This window comes from Sinocyclocheilus rhinocerous, unplaced genomic scaffold (assembly GCF_001515625.1).
Source record: "Sinocyclocheilus rhinocerous isolate Xijiao unplaced genomic scaffold, SAMN03320098_v1.1 scaffold716, whole genome shotgun sequence".
Classification (NCBI taxonomy): Eukaryota; Metazoa; Chordata; class Actinopteri; order Cypriniformes; family Cyprinidae; genus Sinocyclocheilus; species Sinocyclocheilus rhinocerous.
In genome coordinates, this window is record NW_015647020.1 from 192,534 (window position 1) to 205,036 (window position 12,503).

General features: G+C 37.5%; 1 protein-coding gene across 1 annotated transcript in view; it reads right to left on the minus strand.

The window, feature by feature from the left end:
* Window positions 1-8,807: 8,807 nt before the first annotated feature.
* The window catches only part of pkmyt1 (protein kinase, membrane associated tyrosine/threonine 1), a 29,482-nt gene continuing 25,786 nt past the window's right edge, over window positions 8,808-12,503 (minus strand). The window contains exon 8 of the mRNA XM_016512473.1: window positions 8,808-9,818. Within this exon, the coding sequence (XP_016367959.1) occupies window positions 9,533-9,818 (286 nt within the window). The 3' untranslated portion in view covers window positions 8,808-9,532. The remainder of the gene's footprint in view (window positions 9,819-12,503) is intronic.

Genomic DNA, 12,503 nt, shown 5'->3' on the forward strand with positions numbered 1-12,503 from the left:
CACAGTTTTTTTGCAGTATTTCACATAATTTCCCTTTTGAATTATGCACAGCTGTATTATTATAATGCTGCTACTATGAGACACACATGGCTAATAAGGAATTATGGCGTTTCAATGTCCTGATCGATATTAACAAACTTGAAAATACCCTCTGCAAATCAAGAGTGTCCACTTACAGACACTCCCTCATCTGGCATGGCTGAACTTTGTACTGCAGGTTTGAGTTATGAGCTAAGCAGATACTAGCCATAAGAAATGTCAAAAAAGTTCAACTCCCCCCAAAATTTAGCCCCACAGGAAACCGACAAGACCAACCATAAACACATATTGTACAAACTCATTCATTAGACTTGCCCATTTTGAGAAAAACAAACAAAACAAACAAACAAAAAAAAAAAAAAAAACACTTTTATATCTTCTAACCTTTGGATTGTGTATCATCTAGTTATTTATTAGCTACAGTCATATGAACATCTTTTACCTAATGAGATACTTCTGAATATAAACGCATCCATACTGATATCTGAGAATTACCATGTTATTCACCCAAATTCACCCAAAAATTAAAATTGTGTCATCATTTACCCATATGTTCCAAACCTGTATGACTTACTATCTTTTGCAGAACAATGTTTTTTTGGGTTTGTTTGTTTATGTCCATACCTTGAAAGTGTAATGATGCACAGTCCAGTAATTTTCATTTATAGGTGAACTATTTGTTTAACATTAGTAGAACATTTGCTTCAGTATTTGGAGCATTTAACACTTTATCCGACTTGCTAAAACCATGGCAGGCCACCCTTAATCTTCTAACCTTTGGATTGTGTATCATCTAGTTATTTATTAGCTACAGTCATATGAACATCTTTTACCTAATGAGATACTTCTGAATATAAACGCATCCATACTGATATCTGAGAATTACCATGTTAAATAGTTCACCCAAAAATTAAAATTGTGTCATCATTTACCCATATGTTCCAAACCTGTATGACTTACTATCTTTTGCAGAACAATGTTTTTTTGGGTTTGTTTGTTTATGTCCATACCTTGAAAGTGTAATGATGCACAGTCCAGTAATTTTCATTTATAGGTGAACTATTTGTTTAACATTAGTAGAACATTTGCTTCAGTATTTGGAGCATTTAACACTTTATCCGACTTGCTAAAACCATGGCAGGCCACCCTTAACCCCATCCCTAAACTTAGCCCACACAACACATTGGGTAAAGTGTTTGAAAATTGACAATCAAGTTTTGTAAATATTTACTAGCAAACTAGAGACTTGATTGACCGTGGGACCTGGTTGTTCACTACACTGAACTTGGGTTGAAGCACAGTTAGACTATGTAATAATGTAGGGGAGCTAAGAGGAAAGAGGAAGAGGAGGGTGTGTGAAAAAACTTGATGGTGTGAGTCAACGAACAGTATATCCCATTGGCAAATATTTGTTCTTGTTTTAAGCATAAGCTCACTTTATTTTATTTAATTTCTCAGAAAACAAGACTTCATATCTTCTTTAAAAAAAAATAAGGGGGGGGGTAGGATGGGGAAAGGACTGTGAGCCAGGACTCGAACTCGGGTCACCCAAAGCACAACAGTGCTATATGTCAGTGCGCTGCCCATGAGGCTTTTGGTGCTGACAGCTTAATATCTTCAGTTTGCATCTCAAATGTATCTTGATTTAAGGATATTCAGATATTTGTATTGCAAAACAAAAATATTGAGAAAGATATAATTATTATTAAGACTTTGTTCCAATTTAAGACCTTTTTAGGCCCCGATCAAACAGAACGCGTTTTTCAGGTCTGAAAACTTGAGGTGCACCGCACTGCCTTTTTTTGTTTGATTTTAGAAAAAAAGAGCAGTGCGCTGCGGTTTTTTTAATGTTGCTAGGCAACCACTGAATCAGCTGTCCTGTCAGTGTAGCGCGAGCGCTCTTTGGTTTGCTGTTAAACTGTCATATTAGCAGAAACTTTTTTTCTTTGCAATTTACAAAAATTTACAACTCCGGGTAACCCACGACAGCCACAAAAAGTTTCTCCTCCATCATTGCAGTGTCCAAGCAACTGTAAACTTTCGTCAGCACAATGGAAGGCTCGCCTCTCCATTCATTCCATTGGAAAAAAACGTGAATGATGTCGGGCGCTTTTCTGTTCAGAGTTGCTTTTTTTCCCCCAACTTCAGGCGCTTAGAGCGTCCCTTCAAAAACGCGAGGCGCAGCAGGCAGCTAAAACACGAGGCGCCCAGGGCGCATAAACCGCACGCAAAACGCTCACTGCCAATAGAAAACAATTTTAAAAAGGCGCCTCTCACTGCAAAAAATGCGTTCTGTCTGATCGGGGCCTTAGGCTTTTATTTGTGGAAGGGCAAAATTAAGACATTTTAAGAGCTTTTTAAAACATGCAGAAACCCTTACTTGGATGCATGAACTTGATGATTTCATTGTCTTTGGAAGAGCATGAAGACCAGCTCTTTAGGGTTTTAGAGGGGCTGGAGGAAGTCAATCTGAAAATTTCCTTGGATAAATGTCAATTTTGTCAAGCAAAATGGAGTTATGTTGGGCATATTGTGTCCGCTGAAGTCACTGCCACCAACCCAGACAAGGTTAGGGCTGTCACCACCTGGCCTCAGCCTGTGGACCTCAAAGATCCTTTTTAGGGTTCTGTGGATATTATCGTAGATTTATTGCTAATTATGCAAAAAATTTTAAACCACTTATAGAGCTCACTAGGGGTATGCTCCAACACAGCGAAACAGGAAAGCCTACACAAATGCATCCAATATTTACCTGAAAGAGTCAGAGCCATTTGGTGACTGATGGACTCCCTCTTGTACAGAAGCAGTTCACCAGACCATTCAGTGTCTGACTACTGTTCCTGTCTCCGCTTTCGCTGATCCAAGTAACATATGTGTTACTTGTGGATGCTAGCCAACATGGGTTGGGAGCTGTTTTATATCAGGAGCATCCCTCTGGTCTGTAGCCAGTGGCCTTCACCAGTAGTTAGCTGAGTCATTTGGAACATACAGTAAGTATCCCATTCACCAGTAAGAGTTCCTAGCATTGAAGTGGGCAATTGTGTCCATATGGGGCTAAATTTACAGTCCGTACAGATAATAATCCACTCACCTATGTACTTAGCAAGTTAAATGTCACTGGGCATGGCTGGTTGGTTTGTGTAGCCATTTATAACTTGGTATCGATCTGGAAAGACCAAAGTAGATGCTGATTTATTTTCTTGCAGAGTGGTTGAAGACAAGGAAGCTGAAAATTGGGAAGGCATATCAGAAATAGGTGTCAAATCCATATGACAGAGGGTCTGTGCAGTCAACTGAACTAATTAGTCTTATGTTTCCAAACACACAATCAGTGCCTGCAGCCGATATAGCAGCCATGTACACCTTTATGGTGGAATAATCACCTCTCCAACCCTTCTTGTTGGAAGCACTGAACTGACGGTGCACCTCTGTGGGTCTTCTCCTCGAGAAGAACACCAATTAGTGAAGAGATGCCACTTCAAAGCAAACAATATTACCCAGAGGTCTGGTTTCAAGTGATGGTGCTTTATGTAATGTTATCTATTGTGAGTAATAAATCCCTTTTGACATTTGTACTGGCTACTGTATACAGGCCACCAGGGCACCATATAGACTTAATCAAAGAATTTGATTTTCTAATTTAGTACTGGCTACAGATATAGTCTTAATTGTTGGTCAAAGATTGAATTATGATGTGATTAAAGCGGCAGTATTATGTGCGTATGAGTTAGTTCTGGAGGCCTATCTTCAGAAATTCAGAAGACATGTAAAAATCCAAAGTCAAACATTTGTTGAATTCGCTCATTTTGTTTCATAAGGTAATGAAAGAACTGAGCATTACCCACACTGTGTCTAGTGCTAATCATCCTCAGTCTCAGGGTGTTATTGAACGATTTCGCCAAACCTTAGAGACTATGATTCGTACTTATTGTTTACAACATCAGAAAGATTGGGATGAGCAGTTACCACTTTTGTTGTTTGCATTTCGTAACACTGTGCAAGAGTCCTTGGGTCCAGCTGAATTAATTCTTTGGACACTCCCTTCGTGGACCATTAAAGTTGCTTCAAGTGCATCTCCTCGCTGAGGCCCCCTCATCTAAGTCTACCACCCTTGTGCTAGATTATGTCGGTTCTATTCGTGAAAGGTTACATTCTGCATGGAAGCTAGCACGTTAATCTTTAGTCTCATCACAGTCCAAAATGAAGGATAATTATGACTAAAAGTCTGTCAAACATTCATTCGAGGTTGGTGATAAAGTGCTTGTGTTATTGCCTTTGTCGGGTGCCTCACTGCAAGCAAAGTTTGCAGGCCCATATGAAATAGAAGAGAAACTAAGTGATACAGATTAAGTTGTACAAACTCCTGAGAGGCAGCGAAAGTCACGTGTTTGCCACATAAACATGTTGAAATCATACGTTTCACGCTCAGACTAGATGCTAGATGTGCCTCAACTTCTCCCACTATAGCAGTTCCTGTAAAAGCTGTTTCGTCTGCTCATTCTCCATATGTGGATGGTCTTAGTTTGGGCAGTGCTGCCATATCCGGTGCTCGCTTACAAAAATTCAGAAACCCTTGCAACTTTAAGTTCAAAACTCTCCCATTTAGTCCATAGGCGGAAATCCCGGGGGGGTCGGGGGGGACAGGACCCCCCCATCTGAGGGTTGTCCCCCCTAAAAATATGATTAAAAACCACGCTGTGTATTGTAAATACTAATGTTTTATACTTTAAATAATTGTGTAAGTAGTAAAACAACACAAACGCAAATGGGGCAAAAATGCGTTCGAAGTTTAGAAACATTTTGAGTCTCCCCCTCCCTTGCCTCACAGTGCTTTGGTCCAAATGCCTGCTTTCCTCTTTCACATCACACACACACACAAGTCCGGTGAGAGAGAAGCCAATAGTTGTGGAACTCCAGTAAGTACGTCTGTCAAGGCTATTTTATTCACTTAAACATCAGATGAAGTGATTATTTTCTCTTTAAAACAGATGATGCCAATGTATTTTTCGATGAGTCGCTATGTTAGCAATAATAACGTTACCTGCTTGAGGGAAAGGGTTGCCAAGGGCTGATGTTCCGGGGGTTAAAATACACATTATTGGGTTCGCTTTAACCCGCGGACATGAAAAACAACCCGCGGCAACAGTGATAAAGTAGCCCAATTCCCCGGGAAAACCGCGGACTTGACAACACTGTGACTGATAGTAATGTCTACAACGGACACGACCGCTGTCGTGGCGCAACCACAGCTTGAAGTTGTCTAATTTGGCACGGTCTCCCTGCTACTAGTAGTAAGGCTTTCCTCTGTGAATACATATCCTTACAAGTACAATTTTTAGCTGTATTATTTGTGTCCCTTCAAAACTTGCTCTTGAGAAATTTTATGTTTATTGTCCCCCCCCAACTGTTAGACGAAATTTACGCCCCTGCCCGAGTCATCTCAAAATGAGGTGTTACAGTTAATTGGAAAATTTTCCTCACTTTTCTCAGACGTGCCTACTGTAACTTCTGTATTAAAGCATGGTATTGATGTTGCCTGATCATTGTCCAATTAAGCAAAATGCTTATCGCGTAAACCTTGTGAAACGTGAGTTAATGAAACAGGAAATAGACTACCTTGTGAAGCATGGTTTAGCTGTGCCTAGCTCTTGTCCCTGGTGCTCACGGTGCTTGATGATTCCTAAATCTGATGGGTCCTCATGCTTCTGCACAGACTACAGAAAGGTTAACCAGGTCACCAAAGCAGATTCCTATCTGCTTCCAAGAATAGAAGCTTGTATTGTCAGAATTGGGAGAAGTTTGTAACCAAGTTAGACTTACTCAAGGGTTATTGGCAAGTCGGAAATCTGAGATTTCAGCATTTGCTACTCCAGATGCCTTCCTACAGTATAAGGTATTAGCTTTCGGACTTAGAAATGCTCCAGCAACATTTCAACGTTTGATGTGTAAAGTGCTGTCCAATATGAATAATTGTGAAGCCTATCTTGATGATGTGTGTTATTCAGAGACCTGAGAAAGTCATTTGAAGACAGTAAAGACAGTGACGACATTTAGTAGAAGTGTTAGACTAGATTTCAAGAAGCTAATTTAACTCTAAACCTCGCCAAATGTGAATTTTGCCATGCTACTGTTAGGCATTTAGGAAAAGAAGTCAGACAGGGTACTGTACGACCAATAGAAGCCAAAAGTCACTGCCATTGTTAATTTTCCCATACTTCAGACAAAGAGAGAACTTCGACGCTTCCCAGGCATGGCTGGATACAAGTTTCACTACATCAGAAAAATTTCTACAGAAACTTCTGTACTTGCACATCAAGTATAAGAAAGGCAAGGGTAATGTTATTGTTGATTCTCTGTCAAGAACTTGTCCTTAAACATGAAACATGTTTATTCTTGTGTATGGGGGTGTTACGTCCCCAATGTTCTATTTCTGTGTTTTCTTTTGTTTTGGGAGGTGTTTGTGTGTCTTCTGTCCAGGAAGAAAACTGATTGGTTCCTGCAGTCTAATTGGTGCCACGCCCTGTCTGGTAAGCTGACTCTTAGCTACCTATTAAAGCCTCCTTCATCACTTCCTACATCAGCCTTGTGCTCACTCGCTGTTTGCTCTGCTTGAATTTGCTAGTGAGTTTCATACCGTGTTAGTAAGACTGAGAGTACCTGTGTGTGTTCATTCGAGTGTTTGCCTTTACCCTAAACGGGGCGTAACAACCCAAGAATGTCTGACAGCCTGCTTATGTCCTCCAACAAAAAGTATTGAACAAGTGGACAGATTTATTCATTTATTGATTAATTGACTCATTAGATTTCTTTTTTTATGTAACGCATGCACTGAAGTTTATTGTATGTTGTGTTGTGTGTTCTATGGATAATCCTGTATTGAATCATTTGAATTTTGGTATTGCAAGACAGAACAAACATAGCTGCAAACTTCTTGGCAGTTAATATTTTGATCTGTACCTATGTTGTTAGCTCATTGTTGAATTGGAGTGACTTTGTAATTTTCTGTAGTTATTAAGAATGTATATTTTTGTGAATTATTTTATCTTGTTTTAAAGATTTAATAGTGGGGTATATGGGGGAATAAAACATTTTCAGAGTACCAGAACCAATTTATTTTTTATGACTTCATTTAAATGTATATATTGAATGTATGATGTGGTAAATTGCATTTTGACTGAATAAGATCGAAGGTCATGAACAGGCCTTCATTGTATAAGTGGCCCAGGACCATTCTACCCTATCAAAGGCATTTTATCTAGAAATACAATTAAAAATGGTGTTCTGTTTGTGTTAGAGGAACTGTTCTAGTTTGATCGGGGTGTAACAAGGTTGAATTCACAGATTCCAGTCTACCTACCAGTACCTTGCTGATGCTTTTCAAGTCTACATTAATTAAAGATACTGTACAATAGCTGGAACATTGGCTGTAATGCCCGTTTGGTTTTGGAATGAGAGAAACATTGGCAGTTTGAACTCTGCTGGGAAACTGTCTGGACCAGGTGATTCTTTATTTGGTATGTGATTAAGTGCTTTTGTGTTTCCTGAATGCATAAATGTTTTTCTAATTGTTCTGATTGCATTTGTGATACCTGCAGCATGGAGACATCCCACAGAAAAGATTTTACTTTTTCCAACGATGCATTCTGGTCTGTAGTATGGAGTTTTGAGTAATATAACCTAAATAAATCATTTCAGATGCATTTTGAGTTATATTGCCTGATTGATTTGTAATAGATGTAATGATTGATTTTTTTTTCAGTTTGCTGCTTTTAATTGTGTTGCCAAGTATTTGCCAGTTTTTTTCTCCAAATGCAAATTGCTGTTGTCTGAGTTTGAGTATTTGCTCAAATTTTTGTTTGTTTATTATTTTATTTAATTCTTCTTTACTTCTGAGTTTTTCCCTTTAAAGAATCCTAAAAAATTTCCTTTTAATTGTAACATTATTCAAGTTGATAGATTTTACTGTCTAAATATTAAAGTTAGAGCAATGTGCCTTTCACAGGAAGAGCAAGTTATTCTGCAACTTTTATTTGGAATATATTTAAAAACTTGAATTGAAAAAAAAAAAAAGAAGTAATTTAAGTCTATGAATCATACAAATTACCATCATATTATATCTGGTCATTGCATATTATATGAAAAATAGAAAATTCCACAGAAAATTCCTAAACTTTTATTTAGTTTTTAATTGGAAAGTTGTTTTTTAAAACAAAGTTGTTTATTTAACAATGCATTCAATAAACACTTGCATTTGCAGTTTAATACTTTTAAAAATATTTTTTATATTATATTCCTGAAACTCACTTCAATCACAATCTGGAAATATAAGCTACAAAACGGATTGTTTTTGCACTCATGCCAAATTAAAACATTATTTTCACAGGCTTCTACACCATTACATCATATCGCCAAATACAGATAACTGAATCAACAATTTTATTCAACCTTACAAACTAAGTAGGACTGCAATATTCAGCAAAACTATAAATGTTTATTTATAAATTGTATATTTAGATTCTACTGCTCAATAAAAAATATTGCCCTCGATCTGCAAAACAAACTAAGCAATGTATTTTGTTCACAGGATGTTCACACTTGAGTGTAATCTTAAAAAGAAGCAATTCAGTTGTCTTTCAGTAGCTATTTCCCAATTTAATAAACATTTTATTTTAAATTGTGTTAATGTAAACATTTTATTGGAAATTTACAGAAAAACGTTCTATACTTATGCTTTAATCAGAAAAAAAAAAAAAAACTAAAATGTCCCTGTGCATGCTTATGCTTCTAGGAAGGTAAAAAGTAACACTGAAACAATAGGCCCCCAGAGAAATTGGAACTAGTGTGTTAGAATTGAAGAGGCCAATGGTTTATGCATATCATGATTAAACAGTCTAGACTTCAGTAATTAACACTAGGAAACATCAACTGCCACTATCAGCCCAGATGAGTGTAATCAATCAAATTGTAGAAACTGTTCAGCTTATGCACACCTCATGTAACTTGGTTATTTTTTAACAAAAACAGCAAGGCATAAATGTGTGTGTATTTTTCTGCTTGTGGGGTTGCTCTGCTTTGTCTGAAGTGACCCCGGCCGAATGCTAATAAAACTTATTATAGGAAAGAGTAACTTAGGAGTGGTGTGTTGATGCTTTTTCCATACAGTCTTTTAATTGAGTGTCAAATCATTGAACGAGTTGGTTTATTCTGACAGAAATGCCAACATGTTGAAAAACATGTTGCAAAATTTCTGTACAATTTACACAGGATATAATTTTCTCTTAAAGATATACATGTATCTCAAGTCTTCTGAGGTCTTGGCAAACTATGCCACACTTGCACCAGCCAAAAAACAAACAAACAAAAACAAGAAAAACTATAATCAAACCAGGTTTGAATGTTTCCCCACATAAAGGAAAGTTATCTTACAAAAGGTCAGATGGCAATTTAAAATTAGACATTGGCTATATACTGATAGAAGTGTTGCATTCACAACTCAAGGCTTGCTTTCTAGGGTGGCCTCATCAAAAAGACTAAGCAAGTTCTTCGGCTCAAAGTTACTTTTATCAGACAGTTCAGCAGTGATCCAGCTTCTCTCTCGGCTGCAGGGTGAGTCTTTGATACTGTGCTGCGAGCTGTGATGAATCAGGCTCAAGCTGCTGCTGGAATGGATTCTGGAGGGAGAGTGTGTGTGCTTGCTGTGCGATGATGTGTGTGTGTCGTTGATGTGTGTATTTGACAGTGGCGTAGAAGTACTGCCAACAGATATGCGTTCCTGGACTCTGTACGAAGAAAACAGAAGATCAAAAATGTAGAAAGTTGATTTTTACATTTTCTGAAGAAAGTCTGTGCAAAACTCACCACCATGATGCTAGCATGCTGTATAGTACTGATAACAGTGATGCATTGTGATGCAAGTGGTTGCTAGGCTGCATGGTACCCACTCTTTTATGAACACCAGAATCAAGGACTCTTTCAGCATGAAAAGCCTCAAGGATACTACATCAAGCATTTCTGGTAATGTGACTTATTTTGTATGAAAGTAATCATAAAACCATTATAAATTATTGTAAATGACTGCACTGACTGTAGAATAAAATGACAGCACATTTTCTGGTGAAATACACTATCCATGACCCTGCAGTGTATAGAAAATTCCACCAATCAAAGCATCACTGTATTCACCTAAACTGATTTATTTTTGATAATCTGAAATATTTGAAAATCAAAAAACATTTTACATTCTAACTATAGACCAGTAATTCTCCTTTTTTTTTTTGCTAGCACCACCCTATCCATCATCCAGGTCCCTTAGCGTCCCCCACACAAACAAGGTATAAATGTCTTTCCTAAATAGTAATGTTGATTATTGCTATTACAACAACAACAACAAGTATTATTTATTTATGTATGTTCTACTTCTTTGGCCTATTGTGTGCCGAAATTTGAAAACATACAACTTGGACACTAGATGGTGCTATGGGGTTATTTTCATTGCACAATAGCCTAGCCCAAGTGGTTCTTAATCCTGGTGCCGAGGACCCCCCACTCTGCACATTTTCAATGTTTCCCTTATTTGACCCACCTGATTGAGATCATCAGCTTGTTAGGAGAGAGCTCCATGAACTGAACTCAGTGTGTCAGATAAGGGAGACATACAAAATGTACAGAGCAGGGGTCCCTAGGACCAGGATTAAGAACCACTGGCCTAGCCTGCATACAGTTGCACAAGGGTGTGGGTGTGTGTGTGTTTGTGTGTGTGAGCGAGAGAGAGAGAGAGAGAGAGCGAGACAGAGAGAGGAAGAGAGGACGCGACAGCACTGATTCACTTCCGCTATTTGTGAAATTACAGTCTGACAGAAAGATTTTAAATTATTTTGATTTAGTACCAAGGGTGTTGTCTTTGTGATTGTTGTGCAGTTTCTAGGGTGGTGATTGCTGGTGCATTGCCATTTTGTTGCTTGCTGTTATAAGTCAAAAGAACCACTCTAACGTCTCTGAGATTCTGACGTCTTTCCACAAAGCATTTTAAAGCATGTACCTCCATAAACTGATTCAAATTATCAGTTTTCCTCCTGTGTAAAATCAGTTCTCTTCTCCTGATCTGATTGTAGGAAAAAGTCTTTTAGTATTTAAACAGATTGTACATCAGTAAGTAAACCCTAGTGAAAAATAAATAGGCCTATACTAAAATGGATTTGAAATGCATTTATTTCATGCTAAGTATATACTACAAATACATTTACATATTTATGTACTTAAAAATACACTGCAACTGTACTTTTAGTATACTAAACTGATATACTTAAAAGTCTGCTAAATTGGAACAACTAATTTTGTACTTAATGAACTTTAATTGTGTGGAAGTAGTGCTGAAGTCCAACTAAAGATACTGAAATATATTTGATTGTGCTAAAGTGGAACTATTGCAAGTATACTTCAGGTAAACTTTAAATATCTTGCATTTAAAGACCGACATAAAGACAAAGATCATACAATCCTCATCAGTAGTGACATTAAAACACATTTTAGGCTTAATATTAAGAAATGTGCATTGTGCACAAGTAGTACTCCAAATAAAGTTTAATTATAACTTTTATATTAGTAAGTCGCGAGCGATACATCAGTAAATATGTAAATAGATTTGAACTACTTCGTATGAAAAATGTATTTTAAATATATTACTTTTTTTTACTAGGGAAAGCATTTGATATTGAAGAAAAACAATCTGCGTTTGCAGCTTAAGAGAGCAACCACTGGCCTGTTACAGAAAACTAGCTGAACAAACTCTCAGAACAGAACACTTTTTGACACTATCGACCACAACATTCTTTTGAGTAGACTACAAAATTATGTTGACATTAGTGGAATTGCATTGGCATGGTTTAAATCTTACTTATCTGACTGTCATCAATTCGTAGCAGTGAATGAAGCGGTATCACATCGATCACAAGTACAGTATGGAGTAGGGCTGGGTAAAAAATATCGATATCTCGATTTTTATCGATTCTCATTTTTACGAAACGATATCAGTTCTTAAATCCCGAGAATCGATTAGTCTATCCTGTTTTCAGTTAATGGATGGAATATTGAAGCGCACCTCCCATCCAATAAATAGCAATAAGCATTGTGCGTTGGTACTTTTAATATGAAACAAAGTCTCAGATTTCAATTTATGTCCATTGTATTGCAGTATTCAAACAATAAATGCCATTTTGGCGCCGTTTAATGTGGAGTGACAGATCGCTGTAGCGCCTCAGTTCAACAGATGCGGCAGCACGAGGCGCAAGTGAACTGATCATCTCCTCCACATTAATACCAGTTTCAGCACAAAATAAACATGACTAAACATCCGAAGATAAGTTAAAAGAAAGAGTACAACTTTACAATCCGTATCCTGCCTCATGTAGTCGCTCAATCAGTGTTTCAGCCGCGCAAAGACGTCAATATAACGGCTTGTAAACAAT